At 56.5% G+C, this 27,119-nt stretch overlaps 2 protein-coding genes across 2 annotated transcripts in view; both read right to left on the minus strand.

Moving 5' to 3' along the window:
- Positions 1–5,375, minus strand: part of LOC101942622 (shootin-1-like) — a 53,727-nt gene extending 48,352 nt beyond the window's left edge. The window contains exons 1-2 of the mRNA XM_065597364.1: positions 5,055–5,375; positions 44–93 (exon numbers count right to left, since the gene is read on the minus strand). Of these exons, the coding sequence (XP_065453436.1) occupies positions 44–93; positions 5,055–5,214 (210 nt within the window). The 5' untranslated portion in view covers positions 5,215–5,375. The remainder of the gene's footprint in view (positions 1–43; positions 94–5,054) is intronic.
- Positions 5,376–10,560: 5,185 nt separating this feature from the next.
- Positions 10,561–27,119, minus strand: part of ATP6V1B1 (ATPase H+ transporting V1 subunit B1) — an 80,770-nt gene continuing 64,211 nt past the window's right edge. The window contains exons 7-14 of the mRNA XM_005291450.4: positions 19,383–19,484; positions 18,253–18,350; positions 16,635–16,758; positions 15,480–15,630; positions 14,107–14,189; positions 13,550–13,654; positions 12,987–13,116; positions 10,561–12,298 (exon numbers count right to left, since the gene is read on the minus strand). Of these exons, the coding sequence (XP_005291507.1) occupies positions 12,132–12,298; positions 12,987–13,116; positions 13,550–13,654; positions 14,107–14,189; positions 15,480–15,630; positions 16,635–16,758; positions 18,253–18,350; positions 19,383–19,484 (960 nt within the window). The 3' untranslated portion in view covers positions 10,561–12,131. The remainder of the gene's footprint in view (positions 12,299–12,986; positions 13,117–13,549; positions 13,655–14,106; positions 14,190–15,479; positions 15,631–16,634; positions 16,759–18,252; positions 18,351–19,382; positions 19,485–27,119) is intronic.

The raw sequence follows: 27,119 nt of genomic DNA on the forward strand, positions 1-27,119 counted from the left end.
CTCTGCTTGGGGAACAAAAACAAAACAGAAAACGACTCTGTACCGTAGCCACTTCTTCATCCTCAGAGGACTCGCTGTCGGACTCCGGGATGGCTGCAGGGAACAGAAAGCAAAGCAGGAAGTTACCCCTGTCAGCAAGAAGAATGAAACCTTTGCAGGCGCGCTCAGCCGAAGGGTCCCCATGTGTGTTCCAACCCCCCGGGAGGGACCCAGCACCCTCAAATACCCCAACATCTACGGGAGTCGGGAGTGCCTTGGGCCGTGTCCCGGGACTAAGTCATCCGCTCCAGAAAAGCAGCCACCACTGGTAGCTTCATGCATTTACACCACAGTATTGCCAACTCCTGCGATTGTACCGCAAGTCTCATGTGAATTAGTATTCTCCTTCAAGCCCCAGCTCCTGGAGTCATGTGAGGACGTGAGAATCCCTCGTTCGTTGTTTTTAAAAAACGTCTCTTGATTTTTAAGCCATGAGATGCTGGCAGAGCAGGTGCCAGCTCATGCCAAGGCCCCTAGGTCTCAACTTAACACTGACGTAGCTGGAAACCAGTCTGGCTCAGTTGTGTGTTAGTATTGTTCAGATAGGTATTGGAATGATAAGAATGTGTTTGGTGTACAGACTTTATGGACTGCTTGTAAGTTGCTGCCTGCATTAATCTCACTTCTAATACCTGTAGCCCATGTGATAAGGTGACATTTAAGTGTTTGCTCTGTAACTGCAAATCACCAGACGGGAGAGGAGCATTAACGGGCGTGAAATACTAGTGGCCAACAGGAGGTGGTGTCTCCTGTCCCTCAAAGGAGGCCAATCAACGCCAGATGAGCTATTGTGGAACATCAGGGGACAAAAGACTGTTGTTTGCTCTCCACCCCACGGAATTTGCAACTGTAAGCAGAAGCGGGGAAGGAATAAAAAGCCCTGACAAGGAGGAACAGTATCTTTCATGCTGCTTGGTCGCTGAGGGGCAAGGGTTACTAAGCATAAGCAAAAGATCCCCAGTGCTTGGCCTGGGTTAGCCCCAAAAGACACACAGAGCTTGCCTATTCTAGAAACTTCTATGACTTTTTGAAACTTAAGATTGGAACTGATTTGTGTATCTGTGTTTACCTGCTTTAACCTTGTAAATAACTAATTTCCTTTTCCTACTTAACTAATCTTTAGAGAGTTTTTTGTAGGATTGACTACAAGCATTGTCTTTGGTGTGAGATCTAAGGTGCAGCTGACCTGGGGTAAATGACTGGTCCTTTGGGAGTGGGAGTAACCTGGATATTGTTGTGATCTTTGGTGTAAGGGACCATCTGTCACAAAGGCAGGCTCACTTGGGTGGCAAGAGAGATCGGAGTACCCAAAGGGACTGTCTGTGACTCCATATTCAGGCTGTTATAGCATCTGAGAAGTTTACACTTGATAATTGGTTAGTGAAATCTAAGTATAAAACTCACAGCCAGTTTGGGGTTTGTGCCCTGCTTCTTAGCAGCCTGCCCCGAGGCGGGTCCTCACGCCCCTGAGCCCCCGCAGGACAGCTTGCCAAGCCAATCTCATGAGCTTTTAGGGGCCTGACTCAGGACTGTGGCGTGGTTGGGGCTGGCGATGCGGATTGCTTTGCATCACTTTCCCCACCTTTCCCCATTGCGAGGATTTGACCCCATTGCTCAAACAGGCGTGCAAGGAAGTGAAGCCCTGGGAGCCATGCTGGCCACTGGAAGCAGCCGGGAGCCCAGGAAAGAAGGGTCCATGTACGGAGTTATCTGGGCTTAGCAGGGACCAATCCGACATGGGCTGGAGGAGTGTCCGGGGAAGACAGACCGCGCGTGACTTTTCCATCTCTTAACGTCTCTGATTGATGCGATACAGGAAGCTGGGGGCGCCGGTGGTGGGGTTTGGAATGGGGACCGCAGCACCAGGGCCCCCAGGGATAGAATTCTGGGGTGAACCCCCCCTCACAGAAACACTCTCCCCCGCTCTATGAGAAAGAGCAGAGCCAGTGACTCTGACCCGTCGTAGGTGAAATGTGCTGCAATTCACAGGCCATAGGTGAAGGAGGAAAGAATGTGGGTCCCATTTACAGGACCGGGGGCTGTATCCTGGAGTGCAGTGATTCTGAAAAGGACTTAGGGGCCGTGGGAGATGACCAATGGGACATGGCCTCCCAGGGCCATGTCGTAGGTAAGAGGGAGGACACGACCATTGGATGCATAAGCAGAGGAATATCAAGTGGGAGTAGGGCGGTGGCATTGCCTCGGTATATGGCATTAGTGGGACCGTTACCGGGACCCTGTGTCCCATTCTGGTTATCTACACTTCAAAAAGGTTACTGAAAAATTGGAAAGCAGCTTTCAGAACATTACCGGGCCGTCTGGATATGCTGGATTCCCAGTGTCCTCCTGTTCAGACTCTAGAGTAACAAACCCGGGGCCGTTCAGGGCTGCCATGTGGCTTCATACCACAGCCAGGCCAAACTTCAGAGCCAGAGCTCTGATCCGCCAAGCCCCCCACCTAGCTGGGTGAAATGGCAATCTCCATTAGCTACTAGCAGTATAGGGCCCATGACACACAGCGAAGCAGTTCAGCTTCCATCCTGCAGAGGGCAGTGGTATGCACATACCAGCAAGGTCATTACAGTTGTATAACATGGAATCATAGAACTGGAAGGGACCTCGAGAGGTCATCTAGTCCAGTCCCCTTCACTCATGGCAGGACTAAGTATTATCTAGACCAGGGGTCTCAAACACATGGCCCACAGGGTTATTTTCTGCAGCCTGCGCGCTCCTCACTTCCCTCCCCCCTCCCGCAGCGTTTACCTAGAGCAGCTCCAGCCCGACGTGCACCAGGGGCAGGGCAGGGCAGGGCAGGCTCCCTGCCTGCCTGCCCTGCCTCCGTGCCACTCCAGGAAGCGGTCGGAACGTGGGGAGGGGCAGGGGCGGCTCTATGTATTTTGCCGCCCCGAGCACAGCAGTCAGGTGGCTTTCGGCAGCATGCCTGCGGGTGGTCCACTGGTAACGTGGATTCGGCGGCATGCCTGCGGGAGGTCACCGGTCCCGCGCCTTCGGTGTCCCCGCCACCGAATTACCGCTGAAGCAGCGGGACCGGCGGACCTCCCGCAGGCATGCCACTGAAGGCAGCCTGACTGCCGCCCTCATGGTGATCATCAGGCCGCCCCCCCGCGGCTTGCAGCCCGAGGCACGTGCTTGGCGCACTGGTGCCTGGAGCTGCCCCTGGAGAGGGGGGGCACATGGGTCTGTGTGTTGCTCTTGCTTCTGGCACCGCCCCCAGCAGCTCCCATTGGCCGTGGTTCCCCATTCCTGGCCAATGGGAGCTGCTGGGGGCGGTGCCTGAAGCAACAGCCACACACAGACCCCTGTGCCCCTCTTTTCCCACGTTCTGGCCGCTTCCCGGAGCGGGGGCAGGGCAGGGCAGGGCAGGGCAGGGCAAGCAGGCAGGGAGCCTGCCCTGCCCCCGGTGTGCGCCGGGCCAGATCCTGCCCCCCCTGCAGCCGAGCCCCCTGCTCTGAGCCCCCTGCTGCACCCCACACCCCTCCTGCACCCCAACCCCCTGCCCTGAGACCCCTGCCGCACCCCGACCCCCTGCCATACCCCGTGCTCCTCCTGCACCCCAACCCACTTCCCTGAGCCCCCCGCTGCACCCCACACCCCAAACCCCTGCCCTGAACTCCCTGCCACACCCTGCACCCTGACCCCCTGCCACACTCCACACCCATCCTGTACCCCCGGGGGACAGTGAGGGGTGGATTTGGGGTGGGGATTTCGGGGAAGGGGTTGGAATGGGGGCAGGGAAGGGGTGGGAAGAAGCGGAGCTGGGGCGGGGCCTCATGGAAGGGGTGGAGTGGGGGCGGGGCCGAGGGCGGCGGGGTGGGAGGTGTCAGTAATGCGGCCCTTGGGCCAATGTACTAGTCCTCATGTGGCCCCCGTGGTCATTTGAGTTTTAGACCCCTGATCTAGACCATCCCTGACAGGTGATTGTCTAACCTGCTCTTAAAAATCCCCAAGGATGGAGATTCCACAACCTCCCCAGGCAATTTATTCCAGTGCTTCACCACCCTGACAGTTAGGAAGTTTTTCCTAATGTCCAACCTAAACCTCCCTTGCTGCAATTTAAGCCCATTGCTTCTTGTCCTGTCCTCAGAGGTTAACAAGAACAATTTATCTCCCTCCTCCTCCTAACAGCCTTTTATGTACTTGAAAACTTATCATGTCCCCTCTCAATCTTCTCTTCTCCAGACTAAACAAACCCAGTTTTTTCAATCTTCCCTCCTAGGTCATGTTTTCTAGACCTTTCATCATTTTTGTTGCTCTTCTCTGGACTTTCTTCACATCTTTCCTGAAATGCGGTGCCCAGAACTGGACACAATACTCCAGTTGAGGCCGTATCAGCGCGGAGTAGAGCGGAAGAATTACTTCTCGTGTCTACAACACTCCTGCTAACACAGCCCAGAATGATGTTTGCTTTTTTTGCAACTGCGTTACACTGTTGACTCATATTTAGCTTGTGATCCACTATGATCCCCCAGATCCCTTTCCGCAGTACTCCTTCCTAGACAGTCATTGCCCACTTTGTATGTGTGCAACTGATTGTTCCTTCCTAAGTGGAGGACTTTGCATTTGTCCTTATTGTCTGGATTCTACACGTATGGTCACTTTAGCAATGCAGACAGACTTAGATGGACGGATCAGACTCCTCCAGCCTCACCCCTTCGCCTGACATCAATGAGACTGCAATGGGGTTAAGATCCCCATACAACCAGCAGCTCCTGCACTTGACCAGACCATTAGCCAGCCCAATCTGCCAGGGGCCAATGCCAGATGGCTTGTAGGAAGAGAGACATTTCCAGTAGATCGCTCATTGTGCGGCACACAGCGGAGACCCTTTCTCCTTGACTCAGCTGATGATCAGCTGATGCCCTGGAGCAAGGGATCGCCCTTGTAACTTGCAAGTGCAACTGCACATGTGTATTCTCACTAACAAACACTCTAAGAACCCACTCAGCCGTTTGCAGCTCATGTCATCACATGCACTCAGAGTGGGGGGCCCTTACCTGGCAATTGGCTAATGCTGTCGCCGGCACAATCCATTCTGATCCAAGCTGACAGAGCTGTGTCTCCACGCTGGTGCGGCCTGTTGCCTCTGATGTGAGTCGACTGGTCTCCTTTCCCATCTGTACAGGAGGCTGGGCGTATTCCATTCCTCAGCCACATGGGGAACCGAAACCTTCCCTCTTCCTGTGAGCCAGCACCCGCAGTGGTGCATGCAACCCGCAGCAATTGTATCAACGCAGGGACTCAGCAGCGTGGACAGGACAGGGCTGTTTCACCAGCAACTTGCAGGAATGACGAGGGTCTAAGGGGCCCTGAACCTTGTGATCTCATGGGCACTGGTGCAAAGGGGGCATGTGATGGTGCGGGACTCACCCCTGTGGCACCTCCTGCTGGTCGTCTCTGGGAATTAGTGTTTCTAGCCTCTGGAGCGCCCTCTGTAGGCTGGTGTCCCACTGCCGCTGGCCCCCGTGTCCCTCCCAGGACCCGGTGCCCCTTGTCTTTGGGGTGCTGCCCCCTGGCAATACCCCTGCAGTCTCAGGGTCTCCCCACCCAGGGGAACCCCCAACCCTCTATCCCCACCTTGCCTCAGTCGTGGGCTACTGCCAGTCACCATCTAGCCCCCGCTCACTGGGGCAGACTGCAGTATAGGCCACTCATCATAGGCAAGGGGGGTTTGGACCGGCTGCCTCTGCCTACCCATGGGCTGCCCCCTGCAACCCCAGTACCTAACTGGCCTTAGACTAGGCCACAGCCTGGGGTTTTCCAAACCGGAGCTCCCCAGCTCCCTTGGCCTTCCCCCAGCCCTGCTCCACTCCAGGTGCCTTCTCTCAGCTCCCTGCAGCCAGGTCCCTCCCTCTCAAAGCTAGAGAGAGTCTCTCTCTGGTGTCTGGCCACAGCCCTCTTATAAGGGCCAGCTGGGCCCTCATTAAGCCAGCCTCGGCCTGATTGGGGTGTGGCCCCAGCTGAGGCTGGCTTTCCCCAATCAGCCCCGCTTTTCCTTTCCTGCCACAGTCCTCTCCCCGGGCTGATTTAAGTCTTTTAAGGCAGGAGCGGGTGACCACCCCGCTACAGGGCACAAAATACTATGGGAGAGAGTCTGTTTTACACTAGGGCCTTGTCTGCAGGGGGAAGCTATTCCAACGGAAGGCAGGGAGTGAGCGCATCCACCCCTGGAGCTCTTCCAGAGTCGCTAGTGTGGAATAATTTACCCTGCAATAGCTACTCCGGTCAAGCCCCTCGACCGTTTACACCTCTAGCCTTAAAGTGGCTTTAAAGTGAATACACCTGCTTTACTCACTTCCTTACTCCCACCTCAGTGCTCTTCATGAACCCGCTTGGTGCCAGCCCAGGTCACCTGTTCCCCTCCGGGGGCTTTGCACATTTCAAATACCTGTACACGTCAGGCACGTCCCCTCCCTGAGCCGCGCTGAGCAGATCCAGGTCTTGCCTTGGGAACTGATCCCTGACCATTTTTCTGTGGCCCTTCTCTGAACGCCTGCTGGGGAGGAGGTGCCCAGAAGAATATTCCAGGCAGTAGAGCGGTATTCCCTCCCTTGTCCATGATGGGATGCCCTGTGGAGGCAGCCCATCATTGCCTGGGCCCTTTTTCCTGACATCTCACGGTGCAATCTCACCATGAAGCTCAGCACGGAGATTTGAACCAGCTGTCCATTACGCTACCAGCGCCATCATCACTTCTCCCCTCCCCCGTTCTTCTAACTTCTTCTAAAATACCCGTTTCCTCTTGACTTGTCGCTCTGGGCATCTCCCGCAAGAGGACAGCTTTGGAGGACAGTCTGTGTTTTTTCAAGCAAGGAGTTTCAGAGATACAGGGGGTTGGAGGGGGAACACACAGTGCAGTTGAAAACGGATAGAAGTTTTTCACACAGTGAGTAATTAGCCTGTGGAACCCCCTGCCACATGATGATGTTGCGGCCAAGGAATTAACAAAGTTCAAAGGAAGACTGGCCATTTCTATGGATAACAAGACCATCCAGAGTTAGAATAGTTAATGCTAACTAAAATCATGGTAGAGTCCTGCTTCAGGGCTTACGCCAATATCTGATTATTACAGAACAGGATGAGCCCTCCGTGGGGTCAGATTATCCAACATCTACTGCTGCCGGGTTTTTACACCTTCCTCCAAAGCATCTGGGTCTGAGCCAGTCTGGCAGTTCCATTAGAGATTCTCTTACTCGCCGAAGGTGTCTTCCATCCGACTGACAATTCACAGTCGAGTGATTGGCTACAGTTTTGTTGAACCCATTCGACGGCTACAGCAGCCCCTAGCAGGCTTTATCATATTCTTTATAGTTCGGTAGCACCTGGAGACTCCAGCCGAGATCTGGACCCCATTACGCCAGGTGCTGCACAGACACAAGGACAGTCCAGAGCTGACAAGCCCTCACTAGGTTTATGGACCCGAAAGGTCCCTGTAGAGTATATCAAGCTGATAGCGGCCCGTGGCTGGAGGCAGCCGGCCGTACCCCTCACTATTTGTACTGTCGCTTGCAGCGCCCGGGGCTGCCAACACCAGGAAGAGCTCAATCAGCGCCAAAGTGGCTCCTGTCTCCTGCGGCTACGTCCCCTTTCCCTCCCCTTTTCCCTCCCTAACCCTGGAAATCCTCCGAAATCTGAGTTCATGCTAGTTAATCAGCAGGGGATGCAGTAACATAGGACCCTTGGGGGTGCACGGTGCATTCGGAGAGCTCAGATTTCCAGGGAAAGGGAACTGGGGTAAGTGGAATTCACATCGAATCTAGCTGTAACAGCAATCACATCTCTCTCTCTCCCCTTTGCACAATCACTCCTCTCTCAGGATCAAACTCATCCCTGGAGCAACTGCGCCGGCTTTAGTGAGTTACATCAAGGATAACTTTGGCCCTCAATTGGTACATCTCCAGGGGGTTCTTCATACCAGGCAGCCGCCCACCTGTGTTCTTCTTGAGCCAAGCTGGTTCCCCACGGCTAAGGCTCATGACTAGAATAGGGGAGCCAGAGCTGGGATACTCCAGGGACTAAACAGGACCTTTACATCAGATAACGGGAACTAAAAAGAAACGTTTTGTCATGTAACAGCCAATTAGCCTGTGGAACTCACTGCCACAGGATGTCATTGAAACCGAGAATTTAGCAAGATTCAAAGCGGGATTGGATTTTGCATATAACCAATAGCCACTTGTAACAGCTAATGCGAACTCATTTTGCAGGGGCACAAAGCCTCCTGCTTCTGGGCTTAGGCCAGTCTCTACCATCAGGGATCAGGACAGGAAGCCTTCACGGCATGGGGCAGAGTATCCCTCAGTTGCTACAGCTGGGCTCTGATGCCTTCCTCTGCAACACCTGATGCTAGCCCCTGCCGGGGGGTTACTTGGCTTTGAGCCACGCTGCGGCTTCCTACGGTGCAAGGTCAGTGCTTAATACCTGCTAATAACAGCAATGTGCTCCACAAAACTTCACATTATGTGTTTGGTACGTGGGCAAATCGCTCTCCCTTGGAAAGGCTTTGGGGTCGGAGACCAGGACGTGGGCAGGAGTCAGTAATGTAACGTTCCCTCTGCCGATACTCACACCTTGTCAACTGTTGGAAATGGGCTACCTTGAGTGCAATTGCATTGGCCTCGTTAGCACTACAAAAGTGATTTCCCCTCCCTTGGTATTCACCCCTTCTTGTCAGCTATTGAGACTAGGCCACGTCCCCCTTAATTGAATTGGCTCGTTAGCACTGACCCCCCACTCGGTAAGGCAACTCCCATCTTTTCATGTGCTAGACTAGATATTCTGCGTAGTGTATTGTCCACGCCATGCATGTGATGAAGTGGGTTCTAGCCCACAAAAGCTTATGCCCAAATACATGTGTTAGTCTCTAAGGTGCCACAAGGACTCCTCACTGTTTTAGTCAGGACTAGGAGCCCGTGGTCAGAGGCAGGGCCAGAGCAAAGGGTCACAGCCGGAGTCAGACATCGGGGCGGATGGCCAGAGCCAGGTTACCTAGAGGGTACCAAGGCGGGGCCGGGTTGGACCCAGGCAAGCACAGGGGCTATCACAGCCCTGGGTGAGCGCTTTGAGCAGCCACTGAACTACTGCCGCTGCCGGGCTTAGGAGTCGGTCTGCTGCCTCCTCCCTCCGGCCAGGCCGGTGCACCCGTCAGGCGGCCGACTCCAGGCCAGCTGTGCTCGTGAGGTAGCCCGGCGACTGGCTCTGCTGCAGGCCTGACACTAAGTGCTGGTCATGGGCCCCTCGCTCATTAGTGCTGGGCTCGATTTCATCACAAGCCCACAGCAGCCGCGCGGCCTGCGGAGCCCATGCGCCGTCCATCTCCTGAGCCGTCTCCCCTTGAAATAGTCTGTGCATAAGCCTTTATGCAGCGCCGCCGCCCTGCATCGGGTTACACGTGCTGTGTTATTTACAGAGCATAAAGTCTTAGGCCAAACCTACAGGAGCCGTACGGTGCCCGCTCCTTCCTCCGTACCAGCTGGCCTGGGCTTCTCTGCCACTCAGCTCCCAGGTCCACATGCCCGGCCAGTCGCGGCAGCGTTTGCAAGCCCCGCATGGACCGACAGTGATCTCAGAAGCATCCAGTCTAAGTACTGTAACTGTCCTTGGGCTGAGACGCAGCGTGTGGAGCTGCAAGGGAAGGTGGGCCAGGGAGTATCCGGTCCCGGCTGAGTCTGGGGAGAGGCCAGCAGTGGGGACTTGGCTGATGGTTTTGTGCTGAAGACGTCCAATGTTTATAGGAAAGTCTCCCCTACTCAGATCCAGGGCCGTGCAAAGTTCTCTTGGTGGAAGGGGCTCGGGTCTGAGATGTTCCCTCATGCATTGTTCGCACCTCCAGCTTCCCACGGGAGCAGGGCTCCACAGGGACAGGGCCCCCATAGTGGCATGTTGCCTCAGGCAATGTCCCATCACCCATCGTCAGTATGGGTTCTCCCCCCACGTGCCCCCCCATACTAGAATCATAGAATATCAGGGTTGGAAGGGACCTCAGGAGGTATCTAGTCCAACCCCCTGCTCAAAGCAGGACCAACCCCAACTACATCATCTCTGATAACACCACAGTGTTCGTTCCTCTGCTCAGGAACCGGCCAGTGCGCCAGGTCAGGGTGGACACAATTTCCCAGGACATCCCCAAGTTCTAGTGTGACTCCGGAGCAGACCGCGCCAGCAGCTTTCAGAGCCCAGTTTCCTCTCCTTCGCTTCTGATGTCTGTCACTCGGCAGGACTGCAGAGACCGGGACGGGCTGGTGCTTCCTTGTTCTGACCCACACCCTCTGCCAGCCCTTGGCTCTGCCCAGTAATGGCTGTGGCTTCACGGCCTTCAGGCTAAGACCGATGTAGTTAAACCTGTGCGGCCGCCCTGCGATCAGCTGGAAAGCGGTGATGCAGGGTTAGCTGGTGAGAGCTGACCGCCCGGGCGGGATGGCGCTTTTCGAACACCCCCTAAAGACTAGGGGTCGTTTCCAAACAGGGTCCCTCATGCCCCACAATTAAAGAGCCAGAGACGGATTTTTCCCCCCACATTTTTTTTACTGAAGGTTAATTACCCGCTCGCCGTTGCGGGTCCCAAGACCATGGTACATTATAAATAGCGATGTCTGGTCAGGCCTGGGGGGAGCCAGTGAGGCTGGGGGGAGCAAACTGGGATTCCTGGCCTGGGGCACGTGGTGGGAAGCGATCTCTCTCCATGAGAAGGACGCCTGGCAGGGCTGTGCGGTACAACAGCCTGCTTTGCTACGGCTTCAGGCCAAGCAGGGACAGGGGCTGTGGCCGTGCTGGGAAGACTGGAGCCAGAAGCACAGGGAGGAGAGCTGGGAGGGAGAGACCCAGGCACCCCAGGGCAGGGGTGGGGGGCACTCTAGGGCTCTTTTCGGGTATTGCTTTGGACCTCGTTGGCTGAAAAGACCTTTGGTTTCCAATAAAAACAACCCCCCAAAGGAAGCGGAATTTGTTGGGGGGTGTTCTTCCTCCTTCCCTGATGTGGGATCCCCCCTCTTTTAACCCAGTCCCTTCCCCAGAGAGCTGAGGCTGCTACAGCCACCATGCAGCCTGGGGGGGGGGGGGCAGGAAATCGGCTATCCCAGATGGGAGTGGGGGGTGCTCGGTGTGCCTGGGTTTGGGGGGGAGCAGCGCCCACATCTCACCCCAGGCTCCATGGGAGAAGAGCTTGGATCTCTGCCTCTGGCCAGAGAGGGCTGGAGGGAACTGACAAACGCAGGGTGTGGGGGGGGTGGGGGGGTGGGATGGATAGTGGTGAAGAGACATCAGCGTTGGGCTTAATCTGCTGCAAGGAAGGGGCTGCAAAGGTGGGACTGGTCTGGCCAATGCACTCTCCTAGCCCTGCCTTCCTGGCGAACAATAAGCCAGAGGGATGAGGCCCAGGGCTCCCTCCACCCCATGGTCCCCACCCCAGTGCCTCCTCCCCACTGCCCTGGCCAGCTACGGACCAGAGGCTGCGGTGTGATGCAGGGGGTCTCCAGGATCCGGCAGAGCTCCCTTCGCACCACTAGAGGGAGCACTGCTGGGCAGGCAGCTAATTCCCAGGCTCTCTACCTCCCCGGCCGCTCCCGGGAGAGGGGCCCTGGAGCATGGCTTTGTTGCTAGCATAGGGACTGGTCGTCTCACAGGGCCTCTGGTCCCCAGCAGCAGCTGCTGCTCCGTGCGGTTGCTGTGGCTGATGTGACGGGGCAGGCAAACCTTGCCCCAGACAGGAAGGGGTTAAAGAGGGACTCTTTCATTTGCTGTATGTATTGGCTTTGGCTTAAGGAACTGTCACCCCTCAAGGGGTTAAATGCTTTCCAGTAGCTGGGCCAGAGGGCCAGTGAGTCGCCTTTACAGCCAGAGCAGGCCGAAAATTGCCATGGGGAAACTGAGGCAGAGCTGTGTCTCTCCAGCCACAAGAGGGCGTGTTGGGACAGCAGCTCTGGGACAGCATCACAGAAGCGTGATCGCGCAGAGAGCACACTAGCTGCCATCTCAGAGTACTAGGGGCTGTTCCTTTACATAAATACGCTGGCGAAGCGCCCAGGGGCGGGGACAGGAGCTGGTAACGAGGGGCTGGCCCGGAGCGGAGCAGGCGGTTACAGGGCGGTGTCGTGGTGCTGCAGGCCTGGCGCTTTGGCCTCCCGCGGGTAGTACTCGGCCAGGATGCTCTCGGGAATCCGTTTCAGCAGCTCCTTCGGGAAGATGCGGAGCAGCTGCCAGCCGATGTCCAGCGATTCGAAGATGGTTCTGTTATCGTAGGGGCCTGGCGAGCGGGATAGAGGCGTGTTGGGAGACTGGCTACAGACACCTGGGGCCCAAGGGTGGACACCTACACCACGCCCCAGGAGGAGCTAGAAATGAATGTGGACCCCCGCGCCCCAAGCTGGTCTGGAGAACGGCTAGAGATACGTGAGCACCAGGAGGGCCTAAAGGGCTAAAGAGTCTCACACCCCACCAAGTCCTAGAAAATGGCCCGGGACACCCAGGCCCGAGGAGAGATTGGAGAATGGGAAGGGCCCCCGGGAGGGGCTGGAGAACGGCCAGAGGGCCCCAGGAAAGGCTGGAGAACGGCCAGGAGGCCCTGGGGCCTCGGGGCGGGCTGGAGAATGGGATTCTGGAGACATGGGCTACAAAGTTTTTTATGACGGGAGCTTTCAGCCCCTGCTGTCCTGAGCTGGCTGTAGGCTGTGCCCGCAAAGCCCGACGTTGGCTCCACCGCGGGTGTCTTTGCACTGAGCACCACTCGTTTGCGGGCTCTCTGCCGAAGGAGGGCAGCGGGCCGCCATGCCGGCCTGCGAGCCAAGGCACTCCAAGCGGGGACCCCCAGCCCGTCCTCTGTAGCAAACACAGTGGCTTGCTTCAGCCATGCCCTTCCCCGCCCTGCTGCAGACGCGTGGGCTCTGCCTGCCCGCTGGGTGCCTGTGCATGGAGCTGGAAGCCGGGCTCCTTACCCTGGGCGATGAACTGCTTCTCAAACTTCTGCAGGAACTCCAGGTACAGCAGGTCGTCGGCCGACAGCGCCTCCTCCCCGACCACAGCCTTCATGGCCTGCACGTCCTTGCCTATAGCGTAGCAGGCGTACTGGGGGTGCGACCGAAAGGATGGGCTGGTGAATGGGGTGCAGGAGAACTTGCAACAGGGGCGCGTGGGGAGAAATCCACTGAAGATACTACGGTGCTGGGCACCACGTAAGACAGATTATCCCACAGGCAGGGCTGTTATCTTCAATTTGCATGTAAGGAACCGAGGCAGTAGACTAGGTGACCGATCCCAGGACACAGGGAGTCCGGGCAGAGCAGGGAATTGATCCAAGTGTCCCAAGCTATCACCCTAACCACTGGACCATACTTCCTCTGGGGAAGTCAGCGCACTTACCCCGGTTCACTGCCGGTGTAACTGAGGGCAGCTTCCGGCTCTCCGTATGAAGGGGAACGAGAGAGGGGTCGGGATGGAGAATCCCTCAGCGGGTACGACTGACGTAACAAATTATTCCTACCCCCATTGCTGCACTTACCAGCTGGTTGGAGACGTCACCATGGTCCTTCCGGGTCATCCCCTCCCCAATAGCCGACTTCATCAGGCGGGACAGGGAGGGCAGCACGTTTATGGGGGGATAGATCTGTGGCAGCAGAAAACACATGAACACGACGGCCTTAGCACGCCCTGCATGGCGGGTGTGTTAAGTGCCGGACGGACACCCGCTAGTGAACCCCCCACAAGAAACTCAGGCAGGAGATGGGGATTGTGAGCCCCGTTTTACAGACAGCGGCCAAGCCATTCGCCCAGGCTCACAGGAGCGGTCAGTGGCCCAGCTGGCATTAGAAGGGCGGAGTTCCTGGTGCCCAGGTTTATGCCCTGGGCAGTAGATCTCCTCTCTCTTTATCATGGGCCCCCTCGCTAACCAGTCAGCACCCCAGTTCCCCCAAAGCTCTGTGCGCCCCTGCGGTTCCAGCCTTGGGGTCATCCCCTTTGGCAGTGGGTTTCCCTGGCTGTGGTCAGAGCCTGAGCCCTCTGCTCCACCCTGAGACAGGGAGGGGGAAGGAGCGGCTCTCGGATTCGGGGGCGGCGAACCTGTCTGTTATGAAGCTGTCTGTCCACATACACCTGCCCTTCCGTGATGAAGCCCGTCAAGTCGGGGATGGGGTGGGTGATGTCTGGGAAGGAAAAGACAGAGCCAATGGTAGCCTGTGAGGCCTGCAAACCAGCCAAGGGCTGTGGGTCAAATGAGCCCCCTCCACAAGGAGCCCACCCTCTGACAGCTGGCGTGGTGATGCCAGCCTATGCCCGGCCTGAGGGAACTGTCCTGGGCAGACCCTCACCAGCTCCCCCCCGTAGAGGGTAGGACCACCCCACCCACAATACCACCCTCCGGCACCCTCAGCCAGAACTCCGGCCCCTGCCAGGTAGGGAAGCCCGCGCGAATACTGGCTCTTGGACCGTCTCCATTCCCGACGGATTGTTACAGATGCCAGTCACATGGCAGTGCTTCTCCCTGATTGGACGGCTCAGCCCCCAGCCCACTGATGTGTTACCATCGATGGACAGTTCGGTGCTTGCCATGGACCTGCGTGATCAGGGAGCCGGATCGGGGCCTGGTGCTGACGCAGGGCCTCAGTGCTGGTGCCAGGGGACGCAGGGGTTGTGGGGGGCAGAGTGGCAGCTCGGGGGAGAACCCCACCCTGGGACGATCCCAGGAAAAGTCCACGCGTGGCGCCCTGCAGACCCGTCCTCCCCTGACGAGTCCCCTCCCGGAGCAGAGGGAGCACCCCCCCTTCTGACAGCTCCCCAGGGCGCTCCCCGTGTAAAGGTCTTCGGAGCCGCCTTTGGGCACTGTCCCCTCCCTCCAACGGGATGCTGACGGCTGGGGGGTGGGGGGGGGCAGGGCCGCAGCCTGAGTGATTCTGGCAGGCGAATAGGGGAACTTGTGGGATCTCAGATAAGGAATTGGGAGGTGGGGTGGAGGTCATGCATGGGCGGCAGCTTCCCTCTTTCCATTTCCTGCTTCTCGTACACTACAGCTGCAGCCCGGTCCCGCAAAGGGCCCTGGGAGACCTGTGTGCAGGAGTCAGTGAGCGGTGCTGCCCTCTGGTGGCTGGGCCATGGAGAGGATAAAGGATCTACCACTGCTAGCCAAAGCGAAGGCTGGCGTCCATTAGCCCACAGCTGGTGTTTTGGGTGTTGAAGGAGGCCGGTTCTCGCCCTGCTCCCTGGGGGGCCAGCTGAGTCCGACACCCCCACATCTCCAAGCGTGGGGGCACAGCTGCCTGCTGAGATCCCTCCCCCCATCCGGTGTGGGTCGTGGCCACCGGCTGGGATCCTGGCTGCTAATGCAGCACCAGCAAATCACCGAGCAACGTGCTGATGCCCCCGGCACCCCCTGTGGCCTGACTGCTGTGGGGGCCGTGGGCTGTTCCGCCGTGTGCCCTTTGCCCCGCGCCGCTCACCGTCGTTGGGCATGGTTAGAATGGGGATCTGCGTGATAGAGCCGTTCCTCCCCTCCACGCGCCCGGCGCGCTCGTAGATGGTGGCCAGGTCGGTGTACATGTAGCCAGGGAAGCCCCTGCGGCCTGGCACCTCCTCCCTGGCTGCCGACACCTAAGGGGAAGAGCCAGGAGCGAGAGTTACTGCTGCCGGCCAGCGGCCCTGGGTCCCACCCTCCTGGGATCTGCCAAGGGGCCCCGTGGGGAGGACCTGTCCCAGCTTCGGCCCCATCACCGGGTCTGGGATACGGAGCAGGACGCTCCCCCTGCCCGGCTGTCCCGTAGGGGCAGCGCCCCCCTCGCGCTCGGGAGAAGCTCCCCGGGAACACCCGCAGAGCGACTCTGTTCTCCTTCAACCCCTTCCGGAAAACTCGCCTTTGCCACGATGCCTCCAAAACCCCTTGGCACTGCCTAGGACCCCTCGCTGGCTGGTCACTGGGCTGCCAGCCACGCGGTTTGCTCAGATTAGCAATCTCCAGGTTCAGGGCCCGCGGGAGGACACCCGACGGGAAACACAAATGTGGCCCCAGGACAGAAGCAAGCGTGGACTGGAGTCACTTTCCCCTTCCCCAGCCCCCTGCAATGCACGTTACCCTGCGGCCGTTGGATGCCGGGTGCAGCCGGGGGTGAGGCCCAAGGAGCCAGAAGGAAGGAGCGTAGCGAGGAAAGCGAGTCCCAGAAGGTTGTGGGAGAGTTGGCCACGTTCACCCCAACCTGCCAGCCCACCCCCGGGGTGTATGTGACGATGCGTGTCGGGAGGTGGATGGGAGCAGCTGGAAGGGAGTGGACGGGAGCCGGACACAGGCAGGGGAACTGGGTCACATCACCCCTGAGTGTCCTGTTTGGACCAGAGTCTCCAAAGCATTTGTCTCTCATTTAGGAGCCCAAAGGAAGCGACTGGGTTTGATGAAGGCCTCAGCTTGTTCACCTGCCTCAGTGGGAGTTGCTGAGAGCTGATCCCCTGGGGACAGTCTGGCCCCCCCGGGCAGTGGGACCCAGCCCAGCTCTCCCTGGGAAGTGGGACACAGTCCGGCCCGTTCACAGGCACCTCCAGCTCTTGGGAAGGCTGTGGCCTGAGTCCAGCTGTGGCGTCAGGATGGGAGGCGTCACCGTACTGACCTCCCGCAGGGCCTCGGCGTAGGAGCTCATGTCGGTCAGGATCACCAGGACATGCTTCTCGCACTGGTAGGCCAGGAACTCGGCGGTGGTCAGCGCCAGGCGCGGGGTGATGATGCGCTCGATCCTGAGGGAGGAGACGGCCATTAGCGGCGGCTAGTCTCGGATGGCATCGCGCAGCGTCCCCTGAAAGCGCGTTCACCGCAGCCACGCCGTTCCCCCGAGAGACCAGGGGGCCCATCCCCGCTGGGCATCAGATGGCCCCGCTCTCGCTGACCTTGGAGTTCCCCATCGTCCAATGGCGAGCACCCCAAGCCCGCGGACAGCATCGGCACACACCCACAGGGAGCTGGAACGGCACGGCTACACCCCTGGGCCATGCAGATCCTGCCCCGCAAAACCAGCCCCTCTCAACTGAGCTAGGAGATGACGCTCCCCTTCCTGGGAGTAGCAGCTGGCCTAGGACGTGCAGGGGAGCAGCTCTGAGTCTGTCTAGCAGAGGGCAGCCACGTCCACACACCAGCCCGTACGTTACACTCTCAGTAGGAACTGGGCCATCCCCTGGTATGGCAGGGGAACCTGCTCTGGGTGAGCTATCCCTTGGATGCGTTCCCTCTCCGCCACTGGCCACCAGGCTGCATTGCAGTGTGTCCTAACAGCGAAGGGACGAGGGGGGACGGGAGTGGGCATTGTGAAAGGACTTGAAATCTGGAGGCACCTTCTAGTTGCTGGTGGTTTCCTCCTGATGCAGAAGGAGGGCTGCCCAATCTGTAGCATCCATGTGGCATGCACCCCATGGAAGAAGAGTGTGAGCCCCGCCCAAAGAGACGAGCTCCTCCCCAGAGTGGCATTTGGGCCCAGGCGGAATGGGCCTATTGACCTCAGTAGAATGACTGCAGAGATAACTAGGCCCAGTGGATCTGACCCTCCTCTCACTTACACCGGAGCAATTCCATCGACTTCCACAGGGTTACTCCAGCTTTACCCCACAGTGAGGGAGATCAGAGCCACGACGAGGATGCCTGTAGCCTCCCAGGTCTCAGTATTATTAATTATTTGTATTACCATAGGGCCCAGGCGCCCCTGTCATAGACCAGGAACCCGTCGTGCTTGGCGCTGTATGATATAATTGCTATTAGGTGTATTATGGTAGTGCTCAGGCACTCCAGCCATGGATGCACCCCATTGCGCTGGGCGCTGTACAGTTTTATTGCTATTAGGTATATTAAGGTAGTGCCCAGGAGCCCAGCCATGGATGCACCCCATTGCGCTGGGCGCTGTACAGTTTTATTGCTATTAGGTATATTAAGGTAGTGCCCAGGAGCCCAGCCATGGACTGCACCCTGTTGCGCTAGGCGCTGTACAGTTTTGTTGCAATTAGATGTATTACGGTAGTGCTCAGGAGCCCAGCCATGGACTGCACCCTGTTGCGCTAGGTGCTGTACAGTTTTGTTGCAATTAGATGTATTACGGTAGTGCTCAGGAGCCCAGCCATGGACTGCACCCCGTTGCGCTAGGCGCTGCACACGTGCAGAACAAAAGGCAGGGGGCCGGGTGTGTTATGGTTAATGGAGCCTGATCTGGCGCAGTTCCCTTGATGACAGGCAGGGGCTGCACTCACGTGGGGTCGTTGGCGAGGTTCAGGAAGAGACACACGTTCTCCATGGAGCCGTTCTCCTCGAAGTCCGACTTGAAGAAGCGGGCGGTTTCCATGTTCACCTGCCAATCACATCCAGAACGGGGCGGGGCTGAGCAACACAACAGTCCCCATTGTACAGATGGGGAAACTGAGGCCAGAGGAGGGCAGGGACTCGCCCAAAGTCCCACAGGGAGTCAGTGGCAGAGCAGGGACTAGAACCCAGGTGCCCTGAGTCCCAGAGTCTCTGGTTCCCACCCCAGCCTCTTCAGTATAACTTGGCTCTTCTAATTCCTTTCTGCTTTTACTCCTCTGGGCCCATGTCACCCTGGGGATGCAGCGCGAGGGCCTGCCAGGATGGAGCAGGCTGCTGTGGCACGGAGCGCCTCAGGGCACTGGCCCGGCTGCAGGGCACCTCTCCGCGTGGCGCTGGGTCTCCTGGGACCGGCTCCGGAGGAAGCAGTTGGTGCCGGGGGCAGGGAGCGGTGTGGGGCCGGGGAGCAGAGCAGGTTGCAAGGACACAGCTGTCCACCAGGGGGGAGCACAGTGCTGCCGATCTCGGCCACCCGGCTCTTTACAGGGGGGTTCTCCCTGTCCCCGGGCCCAGCCCGAGGGGGCCGGGAGGCAGATCCAGGGCTTAGCCTTTTCCCCACCGACCACTCGCTCTGCCGCGCCTCTCCGAGGAGCAGTTCCCAAAGCCCTTGGCCCTGAGACCAAGGCAGGATGTTGGATCCTCCCATGCGCGTGCTGACCCCCCAGTGGCTGGGCTCAGCCTCGAACCCTGGTCCGCAGAGATGCCCCTGCGCGAGGGCCCTGGCTGATCCCAGACTCAGCCCTAAGCCCCCCAGATCTGTCCCCGAACCCAGCCCCAGCACGATGACTCTGACCCCCAGGTCCCCAGCCAAGGTCTGGACGCCTTGCTCTGGGTCTGACCCAAACCCCAAGTCCAGGCCACCCTCAGAGCCTTGCTGCAGGGGGCCATGAGGGGCCCTCCTAGCAGCCTGGGCTTGCTGAAGTTGTCCGCACCCTCCGCCCCGGGACCTGCGGTCTGGGGCAAGGCCCTGCACGGAGTTGGGAGGCCTGCGCCGCCCCCACCAGCCCCCCGTCGGACTCACCCCCATGGCTGCGAAGACGATGGCGAAGTTCTCTTCGTGATAGTCCATCACATCCTTGGACTTTTTCACCAGGCCGGCCTGTCTACAGATCTGAGCGGCGATCTGCAGAGGGGAGAGACGCAGGGCTCAGACCCAGAGACGGGCCCCTCAGCCCAGCCTCAGAGCCCGACGCCCGGGCCGCCAGCTCACTTGGGCTCTGGATCCGGCCCGTCTCAGATCCGGAGGGCCAAACTGCACGCTGGCGTAACTCCACGGAAGCCAGCCGCGTTACGCCAGTGAAGAATTTGGCGGACGGAGACTGAAGCTTGATCAAACCACAGCAAATGCGGAGCCAGGGAGAACATGGAAAGTGCCTCTGGGAGTATTTGAGGGATGTAACCGAAGAGGACCGAGTCACGGGATGTTGCCAAGGAAAGGAAAATGGAGGCTTAATCCTAATCTCCTCCCAACCACCCATCACCGTGGACACCACCAACACCATCCTGCTGTCACTCAGGCGCAGAACCGGGCGCCCTCTTTGGCTCAGCCGTCTCTCTAGGTCCCCCCCAGCTACGTCTAACCCTTGCTGATTCTTCCTGTGCCGCGTCTCTATGATACAGCCGTTCCTGTCCCTCCGCACAGCCATAACGCCCATCGCCAGGCGTCTGTTGATTGCTACAGCAGCCTTCTCTCTGGCCTGGACAACGGCCAGAGGACTGCGGCAAAGGGGGTTTTCCTAGCCTGGCACTGTGACCACGTGACCCCTGTCTTTGCCTCCCTCCACTGCCTCCCCCTTCTCTAGCATCAAATACCAGCGACTTGTTTTCACCGTCAAGGCCCCACCTGGCCAATCCCCACCCTTCCTATCACCTCTTGCTCACTACTGACATGTCGAGGCTCGTCTCCAAACGGCTCCTGATGTCCGTCACCAGCACCCACTTGTTACATTTTCAGACAAGTCCCTTGGTGCTTCCTCCCCTGCTGGGGGAGGAGTTCCCCGTAAACAGCCCCGAACCACCTCCTCCTCCTCCTCCCCCGCCGCCCCGAAACTCTCCTTTGCAGCGATGCCTACAAAAAACGGGACCCCGACCTTCCTGCTGGCTAATACTGCCTCTGAGGACAGGACAGAAAGCAATGGGCTTAAATTGCAGCAAGGGAGGTTTAGGTTGGACATTAGGAAAAACTTTAACTGTCAGGGTGGTTAAACACTGGAATAAATTGCCCAGCGAGGTGGTGGAATCTCCATCACTGGAAATTTTTAAGAGCAGGTTGGACAAACACCTATCAGGGATGGTCTGGATAATATTCAGTCCTGCCATGAGTGCAGGGGACTGGACTAGGAGACCTCTTGAGGGTCCTTCCAGTTCTACGATTCTATGATTGTTTCCTTGTACGCCACCATCTCTCTGTATCCGTCTGTTGTCTCTTATTTTAGACTGTGAGCTCTTCGGGGCAGGGACGGTCTTTTCCTTCTGTGTTTGTCCAGCACCTGGCGCAGCAGGGGCCTGGCCCGTGACTAGTACAAAGAATAAATAACAGTGATGATAAGAATAATTACCCACAGGCCTGTGGGGGTCATGTGTCTGCCTCTGTGCCTGATCCACAGAGGGGACGAGTCTGCTGCAGCCCCAGCTCTGAAGCCTGGCTTTCTGGCTCAACTCCATCCTGTCTTCAATCCCAAGCATCAGCCGAGCTAGTGGCTTCGTACTGCTATTCCCTAGTGAGATCTAGGAGGCTGCAGAAGAGGGATAGATGGGTGGGCTGTTGAAACCGACGCTGGATGAAGCCCTGGAGAATGGACTCTAATGGGGGAGCCTGACTGGGCCCCTAGAAGAATATATTGACATGGCCCGTCCCATCTCTAAAGTCTTGCGGCCCGTATTTAAACAGCTCGTACCAAAAAGGCAGGCACTCCAGCTAGAAATGCGAGCTGAAAAGCTTTGGGAGCCGGTGACGCAGGAGGGTAGAACCCTGCTCAGACCTGGCAGTGCCGTCCCCAACACGCCCGAATAGGAGGGAGGGCGCTCCCCCCCAAGCCGGCCCGGCTGACCTGCTCTCACTGCCCTTGTCCAGGCCAGGGCTCGGGGGCTGCTTTCCCAGCAGACAGACGTCAGCTTCGCCGATGCCCTGCACCGGGTTGATAATACTCATTCTGCTAACGGGGTGGGACCTTGCTGGGAACTGGTTGGTGTGTGAGGGGAAGGCCAGGGGTAGCGATGGAGGATGTGGGTGGGGGGGGAAGGCTTGGGGCAGTGATAGAGGGTGGGGGGAAGGCCGGGGGCAGTGATGGTGGATGGGGGGTGGGGGAGAAGGCGGGAGGCAGTGATGGAGGTTGGGGGGCAGAGGAGCAGTTATGGCATGTGGGGAAGGACCTATCACTCGCTCCCTGTGATGAGAGTCTGTACTCTAATCTGATCCTTCCTGTAAGTACCTACCAATGCGCATCTGCTCCACTAACTCTGCCTTTCAATCCACTTCAAAATCATGGCAGGACCAATTGGAGGCCTGGCTTTGAAACAGGCCCCCAGCCTACCAGCGCCCCCCGATCCCCAAAAAAGAGGGGCCGAGGAGGAGGCTATTTCCCTGCCCTCCGGCTCTGCTCCTGGATCCCTCCCCACCTCTGCCTTGTGCTGCCGCAGCGTCCGTTGCACTGGGCCCTGACTTTATTATATTAACTTTCGTCTGTCACTCCCGATCTGTCAGGCCGGGTTTTCCGTCCGATTGCATCACTGTCTCGCTCTGGCTTGGCGTGTGCGACTGTTGTCAGAGGGGGAAGTTGGTTGATTACCTCTTGGGCCGCGGATCTCTGGTTCGTTGCCAAAGCGGCAGCACCAGTTGCATTTATAGATCAACCTGATATTTCGAGTTCATCAAAGTTCACGACCGAGTGGTTATGATCAGGGCTGATGCAGCTTGGCATTTCAGCACAAACTTCACTTGACGTTTCTAGCGCAGCCCAGCTTCGGCTCTCACGGGCTTTGATGGCCTTGCTGGGCCCAGCACACAAGGCTGAGGAGACCCTGCCCTTCCAAACCCGGCTCTGGTTTTTAGAGATTGGCCGATGAGTGCGGGCACCGGTGCCGGAGGTGCAGAGAGATACAAACAAAAACAAGATTTTTCATCCTCCCTGCGGAATCTCAGAGATCCCAAGGCCAGAAGGGACCATCGTGATCATCTCGTCTGACCTCCTGCCTAGCCCAGGCCAGAGACCTGCCCCACAGTAATCCCTAGAGCCGAGCTGTTAGACAAACTGCAAGTCTTGATTTAAAATTTGCCAGCGACGGATAGTCCACCACAACACTTGGTAAATTGTTCCAATGGTTAATTACTCTCACTGTTAAAAATGCACGCCTTATTACCAGTCTGAATGTGTCTAGCTTCAGCTTCCAGCCGCTGGATTGTGTCAGACCTTTGTATGCTAGACTGAAGAGACAATTACCCCATGTAGGTATTTATAGACTGTGATCACATCACCTTTAACCTTCTCTTTGTTCCACTAAATAGACTGAGCTCCCCGGGCCCATCACGAGAAGGCAGCTTTTCTGATCCTTTCATCATTCTCCCGGCTCTTCTCTGAACCCTCCGCAATTTATCAACCTCCTTCTTGAACTGTGGGCACCAGACTGGGACACAGGATTCCAGCAGGGGTCACACCAGTGCCAAATACAGAGGTCAAATCACCTCTTTTACTCGAGATTCCCGTTTATGCAACCCAGGATCACATTAGCCCCTTTGGCCTCAGCATCACATTGGGAGCTCCTGTTCACCTGATTATCCACCACGATCCCCAAATCTTGTTCCAAGTCACTGCTTCCCAGCATAGAGTCCCCCCATCATGTAAGTATAGCCTAAACTATTTGTTCCTAGAGGTATATATTTGAAGGAACCAGGGGTCACCCAATGAAATGAACAGGCAACAGGTTTAAAAGCAACATAAGGATGTACGTCTTCACCCAATGCACAGTCACCCTGTGGAACTCCTTGCCAGGGGATGTTGTGAAGGCCAAAGCTATAACTGGGCTCAAAAAAGAATTAGCTAAATTCCCGGAGGATAGGTCCAGCAATGGCTATTAGCCAAGATTGTCTGAGGTGCAACCCCATGTTCTGGCTATCCCTAACCTCTGCCGGCCAGAAGCTGGGAGTGGACAACAGGGGATGGCTCACTCAATAACTGCCTTGTTCTGTTCATTCCCTCTGAAGCATTTGGCATTGATCACTGTCTGAAGCCTGGATACTGGGCTAGATGGACCATTGGTCTGACCCAATATGGCCGTTCTTCTGCATGTAGCTGTATTAAAATGCATATCTTTTACCTGTGCCCAGTTTACCAAACAATCTAAATTGCTCTGTATTACTTACTGATCTCTCTTCTTCATTATTTCCCACTGCCCCAATTTTTGGGTCATCTGCAAACTTTACCAGTGATGATTTTATGTTTTCTTCTCGGTGATAAAAATGTTTAAAATAGAGTAGCCTAGATCACTGTGGGACCTCACTAGGAGCACACCTGCTTGATGATGATTTCCCCGTTACCGTTATATTTTGAGACCTCTCCGTTAGCTGGCTTTTAATCCATTTCCCGAGTGCCAGGTTCATTGTATATCATTCTAGTTTTTAAATCGGAATGTTGTGCGGTGCCAAGTCAAACGCCTTACAGAAGTTTAAGTGTATAACGTCAACACTATTACCTTTATCAACCAAACTTGTAATATAATCAAATACAGATATCAAGTTAGTTTGATAGGATCTATTTTCCATAAACCCATGTTGATTGACATTCATTATATTACTCTCCTTTAATTTTCTATTGAATCCCATATCAGCCACTCCATTATTTTGCCTGGGATTGATGTCCGGCTGATAGACCTAGAATTATCAGGGTCATCCTGTTTACCCTGTTAAAATATTGGCACCACATTAGCTTTTGAAAGTTCCCCACTGTTCCAACATGTATTGAAAATGAACATGAATGGTCCAGTGATCTCCTCAGCCAGCTCTTTGAAAACTCTTGGATGTAAATTATCCTGACCTTCTGATTTAAAAAAGAGTCTGACTTCAGTAGCTGCTGTGTAACAGCCTCCTGACATACCGGTGGAATGGAAAGAGTTATCTTCATCAGATAATGAGATCACATCATCTGTTTTTTCCCAAATGCAGAACAGAAATATTTTTAACACTTCTGCCTTTTCTGCATTATTATGGATAATTCTACTTTTTTCATGTGTTCAGTTTGTAGCTCCTCTTGGCATCCTTTGGGTGAATCTTTGTGTCATCTTGGGTTTGATGGAGTTGTGCCCAGCCCAGGGCTGCTGGATTGGGGGAAACTGCAGGTAGAACCAAGGGTGGAATCCACAGTTTTTGATGTACAGCAGCTGGTCAGAACCGGGGTCGGCAGCAAAGCTGGAGTCAGAGCAGGAAACAGAATCAGGATCATGCCAAAGGGTGAGCCGGAAACAGTGTCAAGAGTCACGCCAAGGGTCAGGACTGGAGTGAGAGTCAGACAACCGGGCCAAGGGCCAAGCTGGAGTCAGATCCAGGCCAGCAGCAGGTCAGGAATTCACTCAGTTGCTTGGACAACCTCCTTTACCTCCTTCTGGCTTAAATAGTGCAGCCGGGGCAATCAGTGGGACCAGATGTCTGCTCCAATCAGGCGCTTCGTGGGTGGAGCCTCTAGTGGGCCAGAGTTCTGCTGGTCCTCTCCCCTGCTGGTTTGAGAGAACTGTTGGGTTGTGGTCACGGTCTGGGCACCGCTTGGGGAACCAGTGGGGTGGTTCTCATAGAAGGTCTTTACGAGGTCAGGGGTGGGGCCATTCTCTGCCGGCTCCCAGGAGCACTCGTCAGGACCACCACCTTCCCAATCGATGAGATGCCAGAGCCTACCATGTCTCATTCTGGAGTTGAGGATCTCATGGACAGTATACTCATCATGATCTTGAACATGTACCGTCATGGGAGGATTGGGAATGGACCCTGTGTGGGGGGCTTGGAGTGATCTATGAACAACCAGGTAGGTGGAGTTCAAAGGTGACCTGGTTTATTTGGTGGCAAACTCGGTAGGGGCCGAGGAACTGGCAGTCCAGCGTATGAGATGGCTTTTTCCATATGTAGATGTTTTATCGAGAGCCGTATTATCTGGCCTACTGAAAGGGCGGGCCCCTCATGTTGACTGAGATCCACATACAGTTTGTAGCTCCTCTTGGCATCCCTTGGGTGAATCTTTGTGTCATCTTGAGTTTGATGGAGTTGTGCCCAGCCCAGGGCTGCTGGATTGGGGGAAACTGCAGGTAGAACCAAGGGTGGAATCCACAGTTTGAAAAGAAGAGTCTTTGCCCCACAGAGGTGTGTTCTGCGTTACTGTACATGAACCCTGCACGAGATAGCACTGCGGACCTGTCGTTCTGGTGGTAGTTTATGTAGCATCGAAACTGGTTCAGAATCTGGTTGGTTCTCTCCACTTGCCGTTTGTTTGCTAGTGTGTAGTGGGGTTGTCTCTTCGGTGAGCAGGCTTAGTGGTCAGGACCTGCTGTTCCAGTCTCTCCTTTAGTTCACTATGTCCAGCACCACCTAAATGGGGTTCCACTGGGTCGGCTTCCTTGTTGGTAACCCCCTAGGCCTGCCCGTCCCAGGGCTCGGCTTAGGAGAATTTGGAGTGGGTAGGGGGACCTGGGCCTCTTGCTCCATTGGGTCTTGGCCCAGGGGCCCTGAAAATGTGACAACATGGGATGGCCAATGCTCAGCCCACCTCCTGCTCACCTTCCCCTACCCCACCCGATGGCTCAGTTTGAGGCGTGGCTGTGTTTAATAATAGTCCTTTGCTCCAAACCTCGGGGTTGACCCAGGTGACCCTCTGGTGCCCCTGCCTATCCTGGGGTGATGTCTCAGAGGAGGAGGAGCATACTCAGCAGTGCCTGAGGGGCAGCGCTTTCCTGGTCCAGCATGGCTGCTGCCTATCCCCTGCCTTAGCCTTAGTGTGGGGTTTGCAAGCCCCATCCCAGGGTGGTGGGCGGAAGAGAGACGAGAGGGAGTGCCCGACATTGGGAAGGCTTCACGCCAGAAGCTAGAGATGAATTATGCTCTGCGGTCAGAGATGATGGAGACCAGGAGGCCTCCAGGAGTCCAAGGAAGCAGCCAACTTGATTCACCCAGAGCCAGGTGGCCCCCTGAGAGGAGGATAGCCAGTTCAGGGGATGGAGTGTGCCGTTTTTGTGAGGTGGTCCCCATCACCGGCACAACGGTGGTGATCCCAGCGGGTTCGGATAATTCTAGTACAAAATCTAGGGTAAAGACTAACCAGGGCCCAGATGGAGTCTTGAGGGGTTGCAGGAGCCCGAGGGATTTTATAGGGTGGCACCTTGGGGCTGGCAAATATATTGCAAGAGCCGACATAGGCCTGCACCGTGGCTCGTGTGCAAGGCAGCCAGTAGAGAGGAGAGACTAGGTGCTGAGTCTTGACCTGGCCAAAATATCCCACCTGGGGAGAGTCATGACCGAGTTGTAGAGTTGTATTTCTCGGCATTCTGGGGGGACGTATATACACCCTTTTCCAGTAGGTTATCCGCCTCAGACGCCGTGGAGTTCCCTTCCCTATCTATGGACTCCTGTTCATTGGGAGGGACCCTATGGGCTGAGGCATTACAGTGAGCAGGTCTTGGAATTATGAGGCTTGAGGACGCAGAAGGTTTCAGGGTTCAAATCCTCTAGGTCAGCGTAATGTTCCCCTTTCTGGGACAGTGTGTCAGTTGGAATGCCTCCACCTGG

This window comes from Chrysemys picta, chromosome 5 (assembly GCF_011386835.1).
Source record: "Chrysemys picta bellii isolate R12L10 chromosome 5, ASM1138683v2, whole genome shotgun sequence".
Taxonomy (NCBI): Eukaryota; Metazoa; Chordata; order Testudines; family Emydidae; genus Chrysemys; species Chrysemys picta.